Genomic DNA, 25,009 nt, shown 5'->3' on the forward strand with positions numbered 1-25,009 from the left:
TGATTTTGAGCTCTGGATTCCCTCCCTTAAGTGTGTTGTAGAGTTCCCAATGTCTCAGGGACTTAAGACACTTTTATGCTTTGGGAAGTGAATTCCTTCACTTTGGACAATTATGGTCAGCTATGGATGGCCTTGTGTGCACTGTGATATCGTTGGCATGTTATCAAAAGGTCATGGGATGGTTGCGGCACCATTAAAATGCAGACACCTGACAACAACAAGGACTTCTGGATGGCTGCAATGTTTTATACATGCACCTCACCAGGCATGGAAAACATTGCAAGAGTCTGGAGACTGAACAGAATCTGCCATTTAGAAAGAAGACCAATGATCCGGATTTAGCATAGCCTGCAAATCCCAAACTGTGCCGCAGTTTGCCTGTAGATGTGCTCACATACGTCTCACTGATTTCAGCTGCAAACAATGAGGGTGCAGCTTCCCTGAGGACGTGCAGCAGTGGGTTGAACATATTGCCCGTGAACACTGTTTCTGGATCCTGGATATCAGGTGCAATGCAGGTGTAAACATTGCACAAAAAAAGGGAAAAAAAAATCTAAGATCAACGAGACACAAAAGTGAGGGCTTTAAAAAGCAAGGAAGAGATGGAGAGCTGAACTGTCCACCAATAGACCCTGAATACCAATAAAGCAGGTCTTGAAAAAGGCCAAGGACCTTGAGGCTCCCATCTCAGACAGCTCATGTACATAGCACTCTGTACTACACTATGAAATCCTCACCAAGGGGGCTGTTTTATTACATTGCAATTCTAAAAAAGCCTGGCTGTGAGCAAGAGGGATTTGCTGACCTCCACGAGCCTGCGAGGCTCTGCCTGTTGGGATCCCATCCAAGCACTGAAGCCTTCACAAGGACTGGGAGCCTCCTTCAGGCAGAATCCAGCCTTCAAAAAGCAAAATCCAGATGCAGTCAAACTCGCTACCAGTCCAAGAGAAGGCAAAGGTATAGAACTGAATATTTTCCCCTTTTTTACTGTAACAATATTGTGGTCTAACTTTGGATGCATTTTAAGCCAATGAAAACATGTGAAAACATGTGACTGTAGCTCAAGAAAGACTCTGACACTGAGTAAATCACAATTATTTCTGTCTTCTAAAACAGAATACAGGTTAATTAGCATTCTAATGTCTGAACCATCTGCAAAAGATTAGTTAACTAATGAGCCAAAATACATTGCAGCTTTTATGTGGGTACAAGTTGTTAACAAAGTAAATGCATTAGTTTCCCTGAACACAGTATCAGCTATATGATCTTTGGGGCCATGCGCTAAGCGTGGTGTATTGTCTATCCTGAGGGGCTGCATTTCATATAACTGTGTCTCTCTTCAGTCCATGGGGAATACACAGAACATGCAGTACTTCATCTTGAGGGTATTTTGAGGAAAGACTTAGAGGTCTGGGGTCCTGGAAGGAGGTGAGTTTTTAACAGAGAACATTTTGTGTTTGTTCCCGAACCCGAGGAGAACCAACTCCCATTCATGGGGTTTCTAGAGAGCTTTGCTGTCAGGCTGGCTGCTCTGGAGAACTTTCCCCCGCTAGATCTCAATCTCCTTCCAATTCCTTGAGTCTCACATTGAATTTTTTGTGTTTTATTTCCTCTATTTTGGATGACTTGGCTTTTTGGCCTCTCTTTGATCACCCGTCCAGCAAGGAGAAGAGCTCCTGCCAGGTAAATGGTTGGGTTTTGCAGCTGCATGACCATCTCACGTGAGACAGGACCACACCTTGAACAAGCTGCTGTTGGAAGGTGTAACTTCTACCCTCCCATCACCGCCTCTCTCAGTCATGCCTAAATGCATCTACACTGTAACATCTGGAAACCAAAAGATATTCCAGGCCAGATTCACCTAGGAGGAAACAAGCTCTTTTAGCAGTCCAAGAGAACTAACTGATATCCTGGGAGGGATGCTACAACACATATAATTACTTTTGGATTTTCAACCTTCTTTTCATTCATCAGTGGCAATATCCTGGCATTTTGATCCCAAGCAGAAAAAAAAAAACAAACAACAAAACACAGAGGTGAACTCTCATTTAGCATCTCTCTAGGACCTTTTCCTAATCATCTATACCAAAATGAGGAAAACCTGCCTATCTTCAGAAGTGAAGTGTAGCAGCAAAAATCAGAATGCAGCTCAGCTTCTAGAACAAACCCAATCCAAGTTAGGCCTGGCTCACATGTAACTACAAACCTGGCTCAGAGCTTTTACTCTGTGGATAGATGTGAGTGAAGATGAAGCCTGAAAAGGAGATGTGCTGACTGTGCTATGCAGATGCCTCATGAATGTCACCTTGCTCAGGGCAATCTCTCACGTGCACAACGCCAAAGGGATAACAGACACTACATGAAGACTGTAGGGAACTACTAGGATTAAAACATTTAAAACAACAGGAACAAAACAAACATGATGGGACAAAAATTGACAGCAACTGTTCCAAAGAAACACCATAGAATGGGAAATAAAGCATTCCTCCTTTGCCATTAGGCCCATAAGAAATTCGTTCTACATGCAGTTGGGATGAAAAAGAGGAAATAAAAATAAATGTTAGGAATTTTTGGAATCATGCCTAGCAGAGGGATGTTTGGAGCTGCAAAATTATAATGATTGATGCACTTTTCTTTCTTTCATTTTTCCTTTTCTTTTTCTTTTTTTCTTATTGCTCTTAGAAGTATGATAAATGGCTCCTTCATATGCCAACAAATTACAAGACAGGTAGGATGTTCCAGTTTGTTTGTTTTTATAATACCAAAATTAGGATACAAGATTGCTGTTAAAAAAATAAATAAATAGAATTAGACCTGCATCCTAATTTCCATATTTGCAAGACAGAAAACAAACAATGGTGTGAGTGTGATGGAGAACATCTCAAAGCTGTGAGAAAAAATCCACCTTCTTTAGAGGGCCCCAAGGCACTTCAGAGCCTGAACCACACTGGATGCAAGAGTTGCCTTCTGACCACCTGCACTGCATTCATGAGCTTCTCTAAAGATACTTACAGCGACTGCTGTTATGTTAAGTGCTGAATCCAATTTGACCTGACTTAATAAATGTAGTAGCCAAAATCCTCAGGCCTAAGCCACTACCAGTTGTTATGGCTTTGATTCTTTGGGCTAGTCTTGGCTCACGAGCTGTGTGACCAGCTAAATTCATCAGCAAAGGCTCAACTAGTTGTTAGTACTCCAGAGACCATGCCTCTGCATTAGGTTATATCAGCAGTCAAGTATAAGGCCACACATACTACTCTGGTCAAAATATTTTGATCAAACTATGTTTAATAAATAATTAGTTCAGCTGGAGCATCAATCAGAGTACTTATAATTACTATTCTTCATGAGTGTAACATGAATAATTTGCATGGACACTGCTGAAAGGAACCATACCACAACGAGGATCCCATGCAGATTTGCAGATTGTGGTAATGCTGCTGTGAGCAGGTAGATTTGCATGATGCATTTTGCAGGTGGCCAGCTCGTGTCTAGAAGGCGTATGGCTGTGTACAGTGCCCAAGCTCTGTTATTAGCTCAGATCTGGGTACGTACTTTTTCAGTGTTCTTTTTAAGGGAAGTTCTCTGAAGATAGTTTACCTGATAATTAGCAAAGGCATGTGACAGCTGCAGGTCTAGGCTCAGAAACGCAGGGTTTGTGCCCTTTGGATTTACCTTAAATTTGGTGCTTGCCAAAATCTGACTGAATTATTTGGTGAATGAAAATGTGCAACTTTTGCAGGACTTTCTCAAAGCTGGCTTCCCACCCTTCCCAAGTAGCAATTCCTCTTAGGAAACACCAAAATGTTTTCCCCTTCAGAGCTCCCTCTGCAAGGATGGATCCAAGCCAGGGTAATACCATACTCTGCAAAGCTGTGCATTTCACATGGCACAGAATGAGCACCTCTTCCAAATAATGCTCTGTGAAACCAATGGGTACACCACAGCAGCCCCCCTGCCATCACCTAATACAACAGAAACATTCATATTAAGTGGATCAGTCAAGATCCAGTTTCTAAATGCAAGGCTTGTATGATTAGATGCTCCCATTGCTGCTCAATGGGATCTGGGCGTTTTACCTCCCAGCACATCACGCTGAGTGTTTGTACCCTCTTCCCTCCACCTCCCCCACCTCCTTGCCCAAAGCTTTTGTGATTAACATGGCAATGGAGATTGAACTGTGTGCATACATTGATTTGCTGGGTGGGCTGGCAAAGGAAAGTGAATCCAAGCTACTTACCTCAGTGCAGACCCCTTCGGCGTTGCAATGCCATAGCCTTTGGAGTCCAAGTTACCTCCCACCTTCATGGTGTCACAGGGCTTCCGCTGCTCGATGTACTCGTTCATGGTGGACTCCAAGAGGTAGGCATACTTCCCTTTTGACTTCCTCACCCGGATCATCCCCTCTTCTGTCGTCCTCACAAAAACAGAAGGCTCGGCTGACTTCATGTATGTCCACATCTTCTCAAACACTGCTATTTTGGATCGCTGCATAGGACAGCAGAAACCCAACAGAAGTGTTAACAGGGGCCTGGGTGCCAGCTCAGATTTCCAGGTGTGACTGAACACTTACCCACATACCGGATGGGACAAGGAAGACAAACAAGGTAACGGGATGTTAATGAACCTCTGGCCATTTCCTGTACCAGGGCCCAGATCATTACCTAGCCACAGGAAGGCTAGGATATTTGTGTATGGCAAGTGGTTTTACTGATTTACCAAGGGCAAACCAGGTTGGAAGTCAGGAGATGTCTGTAATGTGGGGAAGCACATGGATATTCCACATTTTTATTTACAGTTGCAGAATATCACATGCTGGAGACACTGCCAGCCTTCTGAGCAGCCATGGGAAAACTGGATTTTTGCTGTCCTAGGGGCAACTCAGAAGGTCCTGACATGGTAATGGTAAGGAAGAGAGAAAACAGATCTGGGCTGAGGCGAGAGAGGACATTTCTGGAAGACTTGCCAAACAAGGGGCTAAGAAAAATGTTTGCATTAAAGTTTCCTTTTTTACCCTAAAAAACTCTTTAGTGGAACCAGCTTCCAGGGTCCCATAGGCGATTTCCGTCTGCTTGGCCAAGTCCTCGGCACTCTCGATGGGAGAAACCATCCTTTCCACCGTGAGGAAGGCAGCCAGGTTAGCTGTGTAGGAGGATATGATGATCAAGGTGAAGAACCACCAGACACCACCGACTATGCGGCCGGAGAGAGACCTGTGCGCAGAGGGGAGAGTCAGAGAGGAAGGGTGAGAAGGTCTAAAAGATGCAGCTTGCTCTTGCAGGCTCATCATCTACCCAGGCATTCACCTGAAGTCATATTCTCCAGCTACTTCCAGGGAAGCCAAGGGTCTGTCTCAGTTCTTAATCCATTTTTCAAGGTGTCAGTGTAATTAGAGCAAGAAAAAAATTCACAGTGAAAAAAAAAAGACTCAAGAAACAGAACAAACCTGTGTTGATTTTCAATTAATTTCAGTGTATATAATAACATTAATAATAAAATGTGTAGACAACTACCAGGAAGGTTTAGCTGGGCATGACAATGCCCATCAGAGCAATAGCTCTGGTGAGGTCTGTTTTATGGCTTGTACCTACAGCATGAAGGAACACCAACATGGAACCACACCAGATATACAGACCATATTTCCATCTCCTGAAATTTAAAAATCAAAACTCAACATTTTTCTAAAAGACATATTGAAGCTCAGAGAGGAGCTACAGCCTTAATGAATAATTTGCCTACTGACATGTTCTGGTTCGTACTCAGCAGAGGGCTAGACAAGATGTTCATAATAATGCCTTAAAATCTAAGTATCTTGCACTTGCTGCAACCAAATGGCCAATTATCTGTAACCATTGGTTAACTATGGAGGTAAATAAGTCAAGCAAGCATTAGTTTTTATTAAAATCTTTTCAAAGCATTTTTAGGAGTAAAAGATATTTTTAGAGTGGTCAGAAATCATGTGTTCTGCCTTTATTATTTATACTCCCCTCTTCTAAATGCAGAGCACTGTCCTAGACAGAAGAAAACTTATGATGCTGTTTTAGAAAGCCACGCTGAACAGGGAGGACTTGTCCCTGAGAAACACTGCTCATTTCTTTGTGGGAGTCCAACTCTTAGTGTGGCCTTTCTGCTGACCAGAGTCACTCCCCAGAAATACGGTTCATCAAATGGAAATGGAGATATCTCATTCCAGCTAAGGGCACTGGACCAGCTCGTGTCAGCATGTAGAATGCTCATGCAAGGGTCTGTGTGAAGCCTTGGGTCCAGCTGCTATGATTTACTGTGAGTTAACACAACTTGACAAACAAACCTGCATGTTCCATTGCTCCAATGAGGGAAAATCCTGTACTGCTAATCACCGAAATTAGTGCTGGAAAGAGACTGAACCCATATAGCTCACCAGCTGCAAGACTTACCAGGATTACAAACTTCTAGTTTGTCCAGTCTGGTTTTAAATGCTGCCAATGGGAGCTGCTCCCCCAGACATGGGGTAATCTCCCCACTTAGATCAACCCACCCTGAAACTTTTGTAGTCAAATTTTTTTGAGATCACTTCCTAGCAGAAAGCAGACATCAACTGCATGGTGACAGGACTCCCACACGTGCATTCACAGCACCCAGGGCAGAGCAGAAAGCACACATTTTCATGTGTGGACATCAGTCATCCCACCATGCATGCTCTCAGCCCCATTGTGCTGGAGACCGATCACAGACCAACTTCTGTGGTTAAAAAGGGGTTGGGGTTTCATCGTCTGCAGCAGAGCCTCTGCCCTCCCCTCTGCTTACTTCTTCCATGGACATTTCAGAGTCCAGACAGCAAAGTCCATCTCACCATAAACCTAAATGCAGTGAATGACTTTGAAGGATCCACTCCTAAAGCTCTTTCCAGATAGTCTACAGGACCTATCTCCAAGGTGATACTACAGAGAGCTTACAAATTATTTTCCTAACCACCCACATCTTAAAAGGAAAGACAGTTATGGAAATATTTCTTCAGGTCTACAGTTTCCAACTATCAGCCATATGCTTGTTACCCTCTCCTGCAGTGTCTCATGCAAACCTCCTCCTTAGCTGGCAACTGCAGCAACACTGACGACCAGACTGATGGTCCCTAATTTCAGCTTAATTTCTTGTTATGCCTCCCCTTCACTGCCAGACAGAGAGGGGGATTGGAGGTTTGTTGTGGCAGTGCTGGATCCCATGGAAAAGCTGGAAGATGGGCACTGTCCTTCTACCCCACCTTCAACTCTCCAGGAGAGGCGTACTCACCAAACAACCCATGAGATGAACGGGGACCTCCAGGTGTGATTCACCCCATCTATCTCAGGTAGAGAGGAGGTTTCTCTGGTAACTTCCCTCTCTAATGAGTTTTGAAGGAATTGGGATCACTAAATTGGACAAGACAGTACATTTTTAAGAAGCTGAAGTTAGAGGAGATAAATGTCACCACCATGCTTACCATCTGTGGAGAATACTCAGAGTGCCGACTGTCAGCACAAACATATTTACCTTTCGTTTCAGATTTGGAGAGGGATTGGAGAGGGAGGCAGCTATGGATTCAGCTCACATGTCTTCAGATTGATGGGGAAGAGGAAAAAAATACCTGTCTCTAATTAGTCTGGATGATGTGTGCTTAGGGAAGGAAGCGCTCAGAAAAGGCAGAGGCATTAAACAAAAGTAACCGGATAATGTCAAATACAACAATCTCTGCTGATGAAGGCCACTTTGAGCTGGCAAAATCCATTTGCATGGCAAATAATCACATTCATCTCCAGCTGCAAATTATACAGCCTTTCCTTCCTGACGAAGCTGGGATATTTCTGTGACTTGTTTCAATCCCTTCAGCGGCAGTCAGCCGGATTCCTGCCTCTAGACCCTCGGCATCCGAGCAGTATTCATTACTGGCTTATCCCACGGGGGCTGCCTGCTGTCAGCTGCAGATGGCTTATGCTTCCCAGCTCCGCACCTGGTGGTGACAGCATGAAAAAGTAACTATGGCGTATTCAGACTGGGAGGCTTCAAGAAGGGCTGGGGAAAGAGGGAGAGGGGGTAGAAGCTTCTTTCCCATGGGAGCAAGCTGGGATGGGATGTGTGTCCGTATCATGCACTGGTCTCATTTGGGCTGCGTATGCTGCTCGTGCTGGTCATTTCTCCTCATTAAATGAGGTGCTGTGAGTAGGTGAGTGCTCAACTGCACAGACAGCAGAGGAAGGGAGAGGAGATAAACAGCTTGCTGCGACTGCCAGCATGGCTAGGGCTTCATCTGCATGATACTGTGCTGCAGACACTGCTAATGGGCAATGTTAGCCCTTGTTGCTAGACTGACTTAGAGCTAGAAGCTGTGAATCTAAACTGCTGTAAACACACAGCAGAGAAATCACTTAGCATATGGGCTCTTCAGGACATCGTCCTTTTGCTCCGCGGTGGTGCAGCATCTAACACAAAGGAGCTCTGGCTGGCGAGGGAGTCTCCTGGAGGCTACTGCTGTACAATAGGATGTATGATAATAGTCACAAGGAAACATGGCACAAGCAGATGCGATCCCATACAGCATCTCTGTGGCTCAGTAGCAGTGAACACAGGTTGAACAGGACTGGATTTCTCTGGATAACCACATTGCCCATTCAGATTTTGAGCCAATGCCCACTGCTGCTTACCAAAAGTAAGTGATTGGAAAGACAATATCCATTACTGCCTTGTTCTGCTACTTCTGTACACCATGCAGGACAGCAGCAGTGCTACTATCCAGGGACACATTTGCAGAAGTGCCTTTGTAATTTAGGAGATAATGTTCCATTTCTGGAAGTCACTTGAAAACTTGGGAGCTAAAATTCTGGTCAAAAGCCAGGGGGACTTGGAGTTATGTTTATGCTCTAATAACAGCAGTTGCAGAGGAGTAGATATACCTTGTACTTTTAGGTCACTTTGAGGTTTTGAAAATCTCACTCCACAGCTGGGAAACAGAAAATGACCTTCCACGGTTACAAATGTTCTACATCTCGAGCCCTAGCAAAGTTCGTTTCTCTTCTCTAATGGGCAGTATGGGGTTTAAATCCTCCTGCACTGAGAATTTACATATCCCCGTACCTGCCCAAGTGTAACACGGAGGCAATCAGCTCTCTGCAATGTGGAAACAAGTTAATGCCTCAGTCCTCTGCAGAGCTAAGGTGAGATGGAGCACACTGGTTAGTACTTTAAAGATATGCCATAGTTTTGACATTTGAATTTGTCCTAATCATCCGCCCTTCCTCTCCCAGGCATGGGGGCCTGCCTGCCCCTCACAGAACAGTAACAGGAGCAGGGTGCTCCTTTCCAACATCACTCTTGCAGAAGTAGGTAGTAAATACTCTGCCCTCGTTACCCAATCTACTTAAAATTACAGCTGGTTGGGAACCAGAATTTCAGTGCCTTGGAGAATTCTGAAATTGTAAATTAAACCTTAATATTCACAATTAGAATGAAAAGATAATGGGCACAAAAGTCCTCTAAAAGTAGCATTCTGAAAATGATTGGCTTGGGTCCATCCAAGCTTTGCATTTTTCTATCACTTACTGTTTCATTTCTGAAGGGCTAAAAGGTATAATTTTGACATAGTAAACAATTTTGTTTCTGCTTTCTCATTACAAATACTCTTCTTTCAGCTTTTATAATACATTAGAGTCTTACCTACCACACATATCATTTAGAAGGTAATTCTGGAATGTATTATTTTATATCTGTCTAATGGAAATACAGCAAATGACCCAGCTGAAATTAATCATTTCGATTTTCTCACTTAGGCAACGCTTTTTTTTTTTTTTTTTTTTTTTTTTTTCCCTTCGGTCCTTACAAAAGCAACTGCATTTTGCCAGTAGAAAGCAAATGTGAGTTCCCTTTGTTCTTGTGCAGTGATTGTTTTGTAATGTTTTAGTGTTAGCATTGATGGATTCTTCACAGAAAAAAAGAAAATCATGCAGCTATAATCTCTTATTTCTTAAAACAAAATACAATCCTTGATCAAACAATTTGCTCTTTGATCTTATCCCTTGCACAAGGTATGAAAAACCGACAGGAGTTTGCCTCTGCTTTGCCATCTTGTTAGAAGAAGCATCATGCATTTTTACAAAAACATTAACACTATAATAAAAAAATATACAAAGTAAATGTCATTGGAAAACTGCATCTTGGTTCTCTCCCACATCTCCCCTCCCCCTTACCAAATCCATTTCGCATGGAGAATTACACCTAAACTGACAGCATTTTAATTAGAAACGCAAATCTGGGAATCTAAAGCCATAGTTTCTTTGGGAGGATTTCCCAGATTTGCTGTTAAATTCTATTCTAATAAAGACTCACTTAGTTAACTGACATATTTGTCACTGAATGAATTTATGCAAAACTGTGGAAAGAAAAGCTCCTGTATGCTTGTTCTGTTGATTGTGGGTCAAATCCACTTTTGGTCTTCTACCCACACAGATCCTCTGATCTCCAACACTACTTTGCTAATTTGATACTGACTCTAGATAATTTCATGGCTCTGTCTGAGGGCTGACTCGGTAGTGGATTAGCTGAAAATATTTTGCTCCCATTTTGTTCTTATTTTAAACATATTTTCAGCATTAAGCTCCATCAATGTAAATGAGCTGAGTTTTTTCTGTGTGTCACGTACCATCTAGAATGACTGGTCTCACTGTTTTATCTCTGACCCTGACATGAACGCCAGATTTACTTGAAAAGTCTGTGAATAGTCATGGACATGTGAACTTACTGTGGGGATATGGAGCTGGGAACAGCTCTTGGTGCATTCATCACATACATGGTGCAAAACTCTTGTCCTCTTATGATCTGCTGTGCTACAGAGATTCGAATGAGCTACCGTTTGTCATGAGATTGGAGTGATAATAATGCATGTTTCTCTGTCTGTGCTGTATTATTAATTTTTCTTGCCCCTGTTAGCTTACATTTACACATTATTGAATCCTACCACCTGGTACAAGAGTCTGGAGTCCCAGCTGCAATACTGGGCTTTAACACTGACTGTCCAGAGAGCAGTTACAAACAGCTCTACGAATGAACTATTCCTTCCTCAGCTCCCCTCACAACTTCTCTGCAGAGGTAATAGGTGAAAATTTTAATTCTCTGTGAGTAACTTTAACCACTGAGATTGGGTAAGGCAGAAGGTTCACAGGTACTGGGAATCCCATGCTGTATCTCTCCTGTTTGTCTTTTTCTCATTTCTAACTTGAGAGCTCCTTAACTTTTCTGTGTGGGCTGGAGATCTGCCCTTCCTCATGCTTTAATTCAAACTATGCCAGCTCATCTGACCCCCAAAACCAACATGCTGGAAGGAAGCATTATAGATTGCAGAATCTCAGCAGAAGCCATTTTACAAAGGGGCCTTAAGGTCACTTGCTGGGTAAATATTGCAACAACTGAACATATTGCCTGCAAATATACAGAATATTCAAACGGGAGCATATATCCATATGAAGCTTTAATTATAAATCACAGTTTATTTATTGCTTCTTTCCATCTAAACTAATGGCCTTGGACCATTTCATCTCTTCTTTTGCATACTATGTTGGCATTTTTTCTGCATTTTCCCTTTAATGGGCAAAACCTCTTTCTAAAACGAGTATTCCTGCTTAGACAGAAATGTATCTTGCCATTTGTGGTTCTCCAGTTATCGGAGTTAGGACAGATGCAAAGTATCAGCATGACTACATAGAGCAGCTAAGTGCTGTTTTCAAGGGGTTCACTTAGTATTTTGACAGGCGAGAGGTACCTAATGACCTAAGCAGAGGAATAGCAGCCAAGAACTCTTCTTCTGTTCTTTGGGAAGCTCTTTATGAGATCCAGAGTAGCTTGTTTCATGTCTCTAATTCAGTTCCCGGCTGTGGAAGAAGAGGATGAATCACATTTATGAACTTCACCTGGGTGGGTGGTCTGAAGCATTGGTCACCAGGTGGAATTTGGCTCTGACATTCTTCTGTGCCCATTTCTCCGTCCTGAAACACTCAGTCCCAGCATGCAGAGGCAGCACCAGGTGGGCCCAGCTAAGCAGCAGCTAATTTACAGGCTCAAGAGCAGTCTGCAGGTTGTGCCCTCCTATGGCCTTCAATGGCTGAGCAACGCAGCCTGCTGAAACTCACCTGCTCAACCAGCAAAGTAAGGTGCTGGAAGCACTACCTGTCACACAGGCATGGACTGAAACAGGCAAGCAGCCCCCCCTAGACTTCAGCAGGCCACACATACTACAAAAAACACTCCCACAAAGCAGAACTGCAGAACTGAGCTATGTTCTTTGCTTGAGGGAGCTACCATCCCTGAGCAGTCAGAACTGGCTGCTGAGTTGAGATCCCTATCTCCCAAACTGCAGGAGAATGCACCCAACTCTTCCAGAAGGCTGCTAAAAAAAGTATAAAAAAGAGCTAGAATAGAGGGATGAGGTGAAACACTGAGAAAATATAGGAGTAGGTTGAAAGGCAGAACATATAGACCCAAAGAAATACACTGTGATCCTCTTAAGTATCGGCACAATGTGCCTCGCCATGTTGCAAACCAGGGTAGTTTAAGGGATGAATGTTTAGACAGAAGCTTGCTGAGAAACACGTAGTTACTTTGGGCTGCTCGGCAGCTCTGGTGAAAGGCAAAGTCATCCCTGTTTGCAGTTTTGCCAGCTTTTGCTACAAGGAAAAAGCAACTTTCATCATGCCTTTGAGCAAAAATTTCACTGTAAAAAGGCTCTTCACGTATTTTTCTCACTTTGGTGACATATGTTAGCTTTGCTGAGAAAAATTCACAAGGTGACAAGCATAAAATTTTGTCAGAAGCACTCACTGGAGTACCCCAGGAGATTCATTACTAAGGAACTTCCTCAACCTCAGGTGGCCCTGAATTTAACAGCAGCCATCCTTCTTTTTAAACAATGGCCTATTGTGCACATGTCCTTTGCTGTGTTTCTAGATTTCATATGCCCTCCCTCAGCTTCTTCTACAAAGTCTGCTTGATGAAAAGGCTGTTTTCTTTTTTTCTTACAAAGATTTAACATTTTGGATTATATGTTACCATTTTTCATTTTTCCAAGATCTTTCTTTAGCCATCTATATGTGCTTACGGTTTAGAGCTCCATTCCTGAGACTTCTGGCCAATTTTATTTATTTATTTATTGGTCCGTCTTTGGCTCAGATTTCCCAGTCTGAGAAGAGAAAGACCTTTTCTCCAAGGAGAGTATTTTCTGCAGTGGAAGGTTTCAGTCTGAGCAATATTCCCAAATATTCTCTTCCTTTTCTCTCTCATAATTTCTGATTTAAAATGGGATACCTGGCCAGGATAGTAGATGAGTAATTTTCTCAGTTTTCAATGTTGAGCCTTTATTTTTTTCTACAAGGGCATACCATATTCCTTGTAGAAGTGGTAGGGAACAAGTATGGTCTCTCTTCCCAGCCAGTGCTCTTTGGGAGAGCCTTATGAGCACAGGAATACCTGTCTTTTAATGTTAAAATTCCCACACTAAGAAGGAGAGACATGCTCAGTGTTTCTGCTGGCTCTCTTTTACCTGCTAACATTCATTTGGTGATTTTTTTTTTTTTTTTTTTTTTTTTTTTTCCCAAAGGCTTCAGAAACACTGCTGAGATGAAAAGCTGGCCCCTGCCTCAGTCTGCCTCTCTGCAGCTTCAGATCTTGCTTCTTATGAGAGCTTCAAGAAACAAGAGAGGAGAAAATTCTTCCTATGGGAGAGCATTCTGGGTGCTCGACTCCTACATCTGGGCCCTTGTGGCCCCCTCTTCACGTCTCACGTGTACCCACAGTGAGCAGGATACATGCAGGATCACTATTCTTGATGTTTTTCCTTTAACCATATGAAGACTCCTCTCCTCTTCCTCTCTGCTCCTCTGTTCACGTATTTGCCTCCTATTACCTCTCATCAGACTTCACTAGGAGAATTCATTAGTGCATATAACATGCTTTGAGTTTGTTCGAATAACGGTGATGTTACACTTTTTCACTTTTATAGACTCTTTTATCTGAAGATCAAAGTAGTTAGTTATCATTACCATGACTGGATTATTGTTGCTTAGCCTTTGGATCTAAGGGTAAGCGGCAACTCTTCTGCATAGGCATTAATGAGAACTACAGGATGGTTTCATTAAATTGATTGAATGCCTTAAAGTATGTTAATGCTTACAGAAAGAGGTGCGTACACATGCTGTATGCCCTTCGCTACTGTCTGATGGTTTGAGTTAGGTGACACCTGGCTGGCACTCGGTTTCTTTGGTCCACATGAAAATGGAAGAAAGACCATCATGGAGGACCTCACAGGTGCCTCCTTCAACCCCAGACTCTGTCCAAGCACAGAAAAGCTTTTGTTCCTATTTGTTAGCATGACCCACATTTCCCCAGCACCTGCTGGTTGTGCCATACTGGCGTCTCAGATGGCAGAGCAGTCCCATTGAGACATTTAGCACCTCATCACTCCAAACAGCACAATCTCATCTCAAGATCTTGACCTGCTAGTGCATTCATTGATCCCTAGAGAAAACAAAGCAATTTAGACTTATTCCATGCAGGACAGTTGTGGAAATGTTAATGACTAAGAAACCTTTGTGCTGGACCAGAACAAACTCAAATTGCCCTGGTGAGATATTTGCTTGGCTGGAGCTTTTGTCTGAAACAGAGAAAGTAACAGAATGAAGGAAGATGAGAGAACGAGGTGGGGGAACTTTTTGTGTAACTCTGTTTGCTCTACAAAGCCCAGATGCCTTAGCACTGGGAGCAAGACCTTCTGAGAAGAAACTTCAATGATAGAAAGCAAAGCAACAGCTTTCACAGAGGGATGCTTCTGAATTTTTCTTAATATTTAAACTGCATATGTGCCCAAACAGTTTGTGAAACCAGAGACTGTGTTGTTCCTGGTCTGTTTACATGTGGGTAAATTTTCATAATTTGTCCATTTGTTTTAAACTTTTCCCATCTTTACAGTTCACCTCCTTCCTGGCATGCAGCACCCCCAGACACAGCAGGGAGCTCTTCTAAAACCCTATTGTCCTCTCCAGAGAACATTTGTTCAAGAACTGAGCAAAAAATATTTTATAGAATATGTCCATCCAGGTCAGCTCCACGTGGCTTTAATCAAACCTTAATTCTCCTTTCTATTTCTGTCTCTTTTTTCTCTGGAAATTACATTGCTTTTTCCAATTACTGAGTTTCATCACACCCTTCACATGAACAAAACAGCACTTCTTTCTATAAATTTGTCCTTTCTTGCTCACTGTTCGGGATGTTGCAATGAACATGGTTTGCTGTATATACACATTCCTGAACTTATTGCAAAAAGGGTGTGTGGTGCTACCCTAGTAACCAGGATAGGTAGTTGGGATGAAATCTGGGACAAAAGCAAAACTAGTACAAAAATCCCCAAACCCAGTGGAATATGGTAACTACTCTGAGCCTTTCAGTTGAAGGCCAAGAGGTTTTGGCCAGCTCCAGGGAATTAATCCAGCAAGGAGCAGCTGTAGATGTTCAGTGTGGTGTGAGCCAGAACAATTTCATTCAAGGAGCACAATGCTCATTTGACTGTATCCAGACAGTGTGCAGATGATATCTTAGTGCTGACAAAAGTTATGTACAGCATATGGATGAGTTATTTAAACTCATCACAGGGCTTCCCTGTGAAAACACACTCAGGGCTTCCCATCTTAGCTACAGCATTTTTCCTGAGTGCCAGCATTAAAGCAGGGTGTTACAGGCGGCTTTGCAAAGGACACCACTTCAGGGAGATGGAGGTCATTGAGCTCCTCACAACCCCTATCCTTTCACAAAAACACTTGGCAATCTACCTAGGTACGAGGAAGACGCAACCATGCACAGTCTTGATGGCAGCTTGGAGAATGTCAGGCCCCAGCTGAGCCGAATGCTCGGGGATAACAGGTTATGAAGAGGGAAGAAAATGAAAAGAGAAAGCGTGTTTCTGTTATTGATTGAAAATCAGCAAGTGGGAGCACAGTGTAATAGGAGTCCTTGGAGGCTCTAAGGTTCTCCTGCTGGAGTCATGGAGAAGGCTATGAATCTCAAGCACCCATACAAATGATAGCACCACTCATGATCCTGAGTCAGTGTGTGGCACTTGACACACAAGTAGCACATGCTATTTCCACATCAGAGATGTTCTAATAACATTTCCCAATAGACTGAAAAAAATGCCAGTGCACTTGTTTCCCCACTATTTTTTCTTTTGTTCACAGTAGAAAATATCAGAAACATTTATTTAGTCCTAAAAAAAGAGATGGCAAATACATTTTTAGCTTAATAAGTCTGCTTTTGAGTCAAGTGTTTGACTTTTCATTTCAAATACAGCTGGTGGAAAGATTAGTAAATCTGTCACTCACTGAGGTGACTTTCTGCTATTTTCTTGCTGTCCCCCAGCAACCTCAATGGCAGAAGCTTGAAGTGAGAGTCGTGCAAGAGCAACTAGATGTGTCTGAGAGTGAACCCATCCCAAGGTACTGCTGTACAGATCATTGGAGGAAACATTCATTTCCTCTGCTGCATTTAGAAATTCTCAGATGGTAGAGCGTGGAAATCCGAGAGATTCATTTTTTCTTTTACAGATGAAATTGCATTTTACCAACAATATTCTGTTACTTAAGCATTTCTTTCTTCTGAGACCTCTGTATCCTTCAGCATTTTCCCAAATGAAATAGAGGATAGCAAGGATGACTATTTTGAAAGAATTTCCATTTTCCCCTGGCTGCCACATTTTGGTTGCCATGGAATTGCGCAAGCTCCGAAGGGGCCTGTTTAGATAGATATTGTGCAATTTGTCAAGCTGCTCCTCTGGTGAGTCACTTTCCCTGGTTAAGTGCATTTCAGAAATAAGTGTGGTCATCAGTTCTGGTGATTTGCAAATACTGCTCTTACCCTGTGACCTGAATTTCCTCTCCCTGGACATAATTAACTCTGCCAGGTAGAGATAATTGCAAAATCATTTGGTACACTTTTAAAAGAAAAGAAGGCTTCTCCAGAAACTGAAATCCTATTTTTTTACTTTTATTCTTAAAGACCAACATTAGCCCACCAGTTCAAGCAAACTGCCAAAAATAAATGGTCCTGAGCTTTTTCCCCATGGACAAGCCTCCAAGTTTTCCAGATTCACCCCACATTGAGGCAGGAATAGGAGGGATGCTAAACCAACCTTGTCCCCAGGGCAGCCCCACATGAACTGCAAATTGCTTGTGCTCCCCAAGGAAAGGACAAACTGCCTCTTCCTTCTTTGAAAAATGTACCCTTTGCTTTGAGACTGCACAGCGAATCCAAATGGTGGTTGCCATCCTGGCTTGTATAAAGAAGCAAGCAATAAAATCATCATCTCCCATGTCTCCAGAGAGGCTTTAGCAAGCCCTGCCAGTGACCTCTGCTCCTGCTGACGCTGCCTGCCTGCCGGGAATGGTACCAGCAATGCTCACCTCCTCCTTTTTCTGCCCACATATGCTCACATCTGAAAAACTGTCAGCCCCTTGACCTTCCCATGTAAAAGGTGCAAGGCAAAATAAATTAGAAAAAAAAAAAAAAAAAAAGCACAAACCCTTCCCGGTTGCTTGTAGGACTCTTGTTTTGGGAGAATTTGCACAGCTCTCCAGGGACTCTCTCCAGGACATGTAACATCTTGTTTAAGGTTATAATGGGTACTGCAAAGATGGCATCAGAAGTGTGCATCAGGCCAAAAAGGCAGGCAGATGCTTGGGCTGTCAGGGAAGATGCCTACTGAATCTGAAGAGTTGCCAAATAAAAACCCAGACCTAATATTCATTTCAGAAAGGAATTAAAATCCTTCTAATTGCTAAATGCCCTTGGTTCTAATTTCCCTAATTCTCATTTTTAACAAAATAACTACACTGCGAAAGTTAGTTAACAAAGAACAGAACGGAAATAATTCCCTTGAAACAATCCAAATGAAACCTCTCACCAAAAAAAAAAAAAAGAAAAAAGAAAAAAACTATTTGTCCTAACCAATTTCTGATTTAGATCTTCTCTAGAACTGAATAAAATCCTTCAGTACTAGGAACATCTTGATGAAATTTGAAAGTGCTGCTATTTTTCAAAATCTCCGGAGGATAGATTAGAAAAAAACATCAACAACTTGTAGTGCAATTTTACTGTTATTTCCACCAGCTCTGTGGCTGATGTCTCCTGTGATTTTTTTTCAATTGATCTAAAAAGTAATGTAAATAAACAGGAAAAATACCAGAGGAAAGTGTTCAGCATTAATTACAGGTACATAATAAATACTGCATTTGCTCTTCCACAGACATCCCGCTATGACTGAGAGCACCAGAGTGCCTGCAGAAGAAGCTGCAGTGAAATGTAAGCCTGGCTGCACACTGCTATAGATCAGCCAGAGTGCAGTGTTTCCTTGTCACTAAAAACAAATAACGATGTCCACAAGATACGTATAAATAATAGATGGTATCTATTGACTGGATAGCAGCCAGCATTTGTATCTCTCCTTCCCACCCCCGAGCGCTCTCATTCATCACCCCTTCCAGCAGACAACCCTAAGCAGCACGTTCCCTCCGCACCCTGTGCCGGCTCCAGGTCTGGGCTCTGCAGACAATTTAGGTCTCATTTCACTCTTATCTCCAGCCAGCTGAAGGGTGGATCGCATCCTGCACCTTGTCTCCTTGTGCACAGTAAACACCCACCTCGCAGGGATCAGCCAGCACAGAAATTCCTCCTGCTCCTGGATCCCTGCTGGTGCTCTCAAAATGCCCCCTCGCAAGCCTGGCTCTCTCCCAGCCCCAGGCTGTGATGAAAGCTTCATTTTTCTTTTCCCTTCCAACTCAGGCTGACCAGGGTAACTCCAGCTCTGTTCTCAATATAATGAGCAATTATAATGAGCAATTTCAAGCAGGTTTCGTGACATGACACCTTATTGTGTCATTACACAACTACACGTATCCCTTCTACTCGTGTTATGTTGTGAACGGAATCTAAAATATACACGTTTCACTCCCACAGCACAATATAAAGAATGCTCTCACGAAGCCTTTTTATTTTTGGAAATGTCTGTTTAATTTTCCTCTAACATGGCACGAAGGATGGCTCTATTTGTTGGGTGACACTGTGTGATATTTATCTTTCTGTCAAACTCCACCGGGGACAAGACTCCTATAGTCATTTGGTCAAAACCGTGCACATTCTATCTCATGGTATCTTCAAAGGAAGAACAAATGCCTTTCCGGAAGACATATTTTAACCAAATGTATTTAACTTCAGTCATACATAAGTTTTCTGAGTTAAAGAAAGGGTAACTGGATTAAATTTGATAGTCTTTAATATACAGGAAGTCTCTTTTGGGCTCAAGCCATATGAAGCAACGCCTTTTGAGATAAAAAATAGAAGATCAAGCTTGGAAGCTGCGAGCAGAAATATATATTTTGCTCGCTGCTTTTTTTATCCGTTTCACTACAATCAAATAATTCATTCTGGAGGAAATGATGGGGCAGGTGAAAAATTCAATGCTTCTTTCTGCCTCAGAGGAGGTCTGGAAGCCCAGATGTCACCCAGTCTCCTCCTCGGTGGTCTCAGGTCTGTCCTGAGCGAGGAAAGGCAGCAGTGGACTGGATGTTAGTGAGGTCCCACTCTCCACAGCTGCTACACACCAGGGTTATTTTAAGCTCTGAACACAATTTATCAAATTACATTTCTGAAAAATGGTACAATATGAGTCATATTTACTTCACATTTCTCTTGCTGCAGGCTCTTGCTATTGGCCGCGGGTTATTTATTACCTCTGACGCTTGCTCTGAGAATCTCTTTTCTGGGTCTGTATTTCACATTTAATGAGTGCTTTTGCAATTTCATGTCTGTTTTTTGAAGTTAAGGTGGCACTTTGCACAGCCTAATGGTTTATAGCCCTTTTCAGACTTCACTGATTTCTGCCTGCTACTGTATATGTGAAACCACTCACAACTCCAAAATGTAGCTTTTCCCCCATTCTACTATGTTTCAGTCAATACTTTGAAAACAAAGATTTTTAAGGGCAATTACAGGGAACATCTCACCTCAAACAGAGGAATTTACTCTATGTTGTAAGGACTGAACCACATCACCTGTCAAGTGCTGGTACAGAAGGGGGATCGCACACTCCAGTGGGAAACTTCAGAGAGTTCCCAGGCTCTTTTTGGACTCATTTGCGTGGATTCCTTGCCCATGAGCATGTTGCAGCCTCCAAAGGCACAACACAGACTGCCATCGGCTATGGCTGGGACCTTCCACGAGTGGTCACTGCATGGGCTTTGTCACGCTCATTCAGACTACACTTAGACGTGAAAGCTTCAGAGCTTAAGGGACACCAGTTGACCTCTTCCCCAGAAACTTCACTCTGCAGGAGAAGAGACTATGAGCACATAACCCATAGATATGCTCTGTCTTGGCTATCTGCAGGTCATCAAATTCACAGCGTATCTTCAAAGTGTTTGGCAGTTTGTGACGAGCATACTTAAAAGGCTAATTAAAGTTCTGGCTAGTAAGTCTGTCCTTAAAAAGGACAGAGTTTTCCTTCAAAAGCAAATTTTGGTCTCAGTGGGGGACTGAAGTTCCCCGGGGACTGGTCTGAGACTGAGGAATGAACTTTTACAAGAGCAAGGAGTTGCTGCAAACCTCACCACCTGCTGTGCTGAGTGATTTGTCTTGCGGTTTTGATCTTCCTTTTTTTTTTTTTTTTTATGACAAATACATAGTGGCATATGCACTTGAAAAAAAATATGCTCTGCAAAAAAAACCTCCAGACAAATTTCCCCTACTCCTTCCCAAAACAAAACTGAAATAAACAAACCAAAACCTCTACAAAAACAAAATACACCCCTGCACTTGCTCCTTTCTGCTGGGGAGAGAATGACAGAACAGATGCATAACAGAAGCTATTTATGTTGATTAATACATTACTGGGGAGATGCTGAGAGATTATAGTGATAAGTTTAGAAGCAACCATATAGGAAATATATTGGAATAGAGCAGATCTTCACCTGCCCACCAAGTCGTTCTACCAAGTACTCATTTCTAAGTGATGTGTCACAGAAATCCTGCACCAGGTTCTTGTGAAAAATACATGTGAAAGATGGAGCGCACTCGGAGCCTTTCTGTACAACAACATCCTACAGAAATTCTCACCCTCCTGCTTCCTCCTTGCTTTCACATTTCACAGAAATATTCCTCTCCACCTGCAACCATCACAAGGAGCAGTACTCAGAGTACAGGGAGTTATAATAATTCCCATACTTCAGTTTTCAAATTCTCTCCTCTTGCAAATATTTGTAGTCAGAAAGCACTTTTCTGCTCCATGTTAAAGTATAGATTCCAATGACATTGGGATTTTCATTATCAAGATGATCAAATTAACAACATGAAAGTAATAATGACACTATCATTTTCATTTCCATTTTCAAAGCAAAATAAAACAATACTTTGAAATGGTGATTCAAAGCATGTTGTTTAGCTAGAGCAAATCTTGTTATTTGGATCAAAATCACTGATTTTCCCTGAGACTTTTTTTTTTTATTAAAGATGTTTCAGAAATTGCTGTTCCACAAAGCCTCAGCTTTTCACCTATACAAACTCCTCTTTGGAGCTGAAACTGGCTATAGAAATCTCCCCAAAGGAAGACATTTTCTTTCCTAAATAAGAGTAATAATGATGACAAAAACAGCAATGAGAAAAAAAAAATGTTAATAGCCTGATCCTAACACATGGGGCTGTGTTACAAGACAGCAATAAAGTTGAAATTCCCTCTGCAGGGAAGATTTTCTGAGTGCTCCTGCTACACCCCTACTAATCAATGATCAGATGATAAAACATAATCATAAAAGCTGTCACTATCAAAATGCCCCGCAAGCTCTTATTTCCCTGCTACCACAAGCTCATTAATATTTGGATAAATTGGCATCTGATGGCCAACAAGCTGGTGCCTGGCCTCCCCGCCATCCCGTGGGAGCAGCGCTGAGCTGCACGCTGTTATCTCCGCTTGCTGACAGTCGTGCCTACTTCTTGTCCCCCGAGTTCTGATGCCATCTCAGCATCTGGGAAATTAACTCCTATCAACTGCATTCACCCGCAACACATCTCTCTGTTCAAATTTCCTTTGGAGGGAAGGAAAACAAAGCAGAAAAAAAATGGAGGGGGGGAAAGAAAACAAAAGGCATCTTTGCTGTCTGCTTTTATCAGAACATCACTTCTGTTGTCACCATGGCATGTGAATGCAGAAAATGCATATATTGCCTGCAGATTCATTCTTGTGACTGGCAGTACCTCTGTTTTCAGTCAAACCAGGCCAAAATTGTTCTTAGTCTGAACTGTGACAGGCAACTTTCCTGGTCCGATGAGGTTGCATGTAAACCTCAGGTGTGTGGGTGGTGCAGACATAACACTGTGCCTCAGAGCCACAGGAGGAAAAATGACAGCAATCGTTCAGTTTGGTGTTTGACCTGTCCCCATGCTCTCCCTCCAACACACCAGCAGCCCTCCTGGCAGTGACAGGTACATGCGATCCGCACACAAAGCCACAGCTTGGTATTCCTTGTCCAGTCTCACAAATTCTAAGCACCTCTGCCCTCAATAAAACACTGGAAGTGTCAAAAGTGTTATCCCAGGCTCACCTGTGGTCCTGTCTCATATGAATATACACATACCAGAAGAAAAATCCCATAGCCATTGCAGACATTACTTATTGGGTACACAACCTGGGCAAATAAATAACAAAATGCTTCCAAATATTTAGTTCCTGTGTTTTTAATTCTTTTTCTTATCTTTTTGCCTCTGTGTGAACAAGGCATGAAGGTTATGTGTATGTAATGCACATGTAATCCTCTTGTAATGGACAAAATCTCTACCATAAAAATCTCTTCCATAAAAGGAAGGAGGTATTTCCAAACCTTATTTACAGATCTCTGTTTTTGTCTCTGTCAAAGATTTACATCTTCTGCATTTCATGCATTTTTTCAGCCTCCTTATATTGTGCTATCACCCCCCTTATATTGTGCTATCTTTTCCAAGGAAAATTACCTAAAACTAATCACAACAGTCTTTAATTAATACAGAGAATAAATGACTCCACCAGAAGCCCTTTAGACTTTGGTCCTATTGAACGTTCAAGCAGCAGAACTATTGACTGCAATAGGAACCAAAAGGAAAACTCTGTACTTCTCTGACCTTTCTAAAGGCCAATAATACTTAAAGCCACATAGTGCGCTCCATAATGTTTGGCACAGACTTTATAACCTTTTACCGGGCACCTACTATATTATTTCTCCCTACTTTACTAGAATTTTATATCTTCCCTAAAATGTTAGAATGACCTTTTTCTAATAGCAACACAATAAATGACTAACAAAAATTGATTGCAAATCGGTGGCCTTAGAAAATTGTGTTTGCATTTTTGTAAATTCCCTCAAGAGAACTCCCCAGCATAAATTTAGAATGGTATTTTTATGGTCTCAGGTTTGAGGTCCCAAGTTCATGGCTGAGAGACCAGTGAACCCTTGGATCCTTTCTGAATCACACACTCATTCTGAAAACAATACTATGGTTCAGGAAAGGAGGTCATAGAACCTGTTCGGTTCCAAAGAATACAGAAAGATTAAATCACATGAACTAGAAGGAGATTCGTGGAAGAAGGTAACCCACCTTGGAGAAATATCACATCCTTGCTGCATGAAAGCTCCCAGGGAGAACCAGAGACTGTTGAATATCCCAAACTCATTCGTCTGATCATTGGCTGGCTGGTCCCGTCCTTCCTCAAATTCCTCTGTGTGCCACTCATACGGGCTGAAGCGGCTCACCAGGAAGAGGACAACACTAACTCCAATGTAGGCAAAAACAATGCACATCCATATTTCGTAAGCCAAAGGATCCAGAAAGGAAAACACTCCTGGTTTGGACTTCTGAGGTTTTTTTATCATGATAGAGATACCTAAACTCATAAATGGTTTGGAAAAGTCTATAACTTCTTCTCGAACCAGAGTGATGGTTAGTGGTGCCACAGCCACATCAGCTCTCTGAAAAGAAGAGATAGAGAAGAATAAAAGAGATTTGCATTCTGGTGATAAAATATATCTACTAACTCCAGCTTATTTGCTTTTGATCTCTGTTTAACCCCACTATCCGAGAAGTAATCAGACAAAACCAATTGCAAGAGAAATGTCAAAAAGAAACAGCCCATAATATTGGTGGATTATTTCCATTTTGTCACTACTGATCATGAGCTCGGTTTTGAAATCACAGTGTTTTCTTTTCCAGCCACCTAGCTCTTGTGTGATTTATCCACTGATGTCACAGTCTGATGCAGATGACTTTTGCTAAAAGGGTCTTATCATCCAGACATCAAAAGAGGCAAGGAAAGGACAATCACCTGAAAAAAAGATGCCAGGATGTTTACTTCCATCAGAAACTGCTTTTTGATTGCATAACTGATGCAGGAGAAGAGGAAAAAAGTTCCAGTTACACTGATGTGCACTCTCCACTTATTTTATAATCAGTCTTGAAAATGGAAAGGGAAACACATTGCAATGGTGGTTGGCATATCCCATAGAGCTCCTGGCAGGGGACAGATCATCCTTCGCTCTGTCATGGGGACACAGACTTGGGCACTGATACTCCCTACACCATCGAGGGTAAATTAGACCCTTCTGAAGAATTACTTGAACCACCGCAGATGGGAACTATCAGAGCAAATCAGATTTAGTAGTGTAGGGTGCAGGGATATATCCGAGCAGATGGAAAAGAGTGACTAGACAGAAAATGGTCAAGTCCTACTCTACGCCGGTCATATAGTGAGTTTTTGAAATCTTATCCTTCCTTGATCCTGCCTTTATCATGCAAATATAAAATATAGTAAAATTTGGAGGTTCTGCCCATGAGAAAGATTGACCTTTCAATACTTGTTCTTCCAGAAAAAAAAAAAAAAAAAAAAGGCAAATCTTTCTGGAACTGTTGAAAGAAAACATTTTGACATTTTCATGGGCATAAAATATGCTGT

The 25,009-nt window shown here is 42.2% G+C and overlaps 1 protein-coding gene across 4 annotated transcripts in view; it reads right to left on the reverse strand.

The window, feature by feature from the left end:
* GRIA1 (glutamate ionotropic receptor AMPA type subunit 1) overlaps positions 1 to 25,009 on the reverse strand; it is a 129,534-nt gene that overhangs the window by 19,573 nt on the left and 84,952 nt on the right. For all 4 annotated transcript variants that reach the window (XR_004754365.1, XM_035338586.1, XM_035338584.1 and 1 more), the window contains exons 11-13: positions 23,659 to 24,029; positions 5,015 to 5,213; positions 4,241 to 4,488 (exon numbers count right to left, since the gene is read on the reverse strand). Coding sequence is in view for 3 of the 4 variants with exons in the window: in XM_035338586.1 (XP_035194477.1) it covers positions 4,241 to 4,488; positions 5,015 to 5,213; positions 23,659 to 24,029 (818 nt within the window). In the remaining variant the exon portion in view is untranslated. The remainder of the gene's footprint in view (positions 1 to 4,240; positions 4,489 to 5,014; positions 5,214 to 23,658; positions 24,030 to 25,009) is intronic.

This window comes from Oxyura jamaicensis, chromosome 13, assembly GCF_011077185.1.
Source record: "Oxyura jamaicensis isolate SHBP4307 breed ruddy duck chromosome 13, BPBGC_Ojam_1.0, whole genome shotgun sequence".
NCBI classification, from domain to species: Eukaryota; Metazoa; Chordata; class Aves; order Anseriformes; family Anatidae; genus Oxyura; species Oxyura jamaicensis.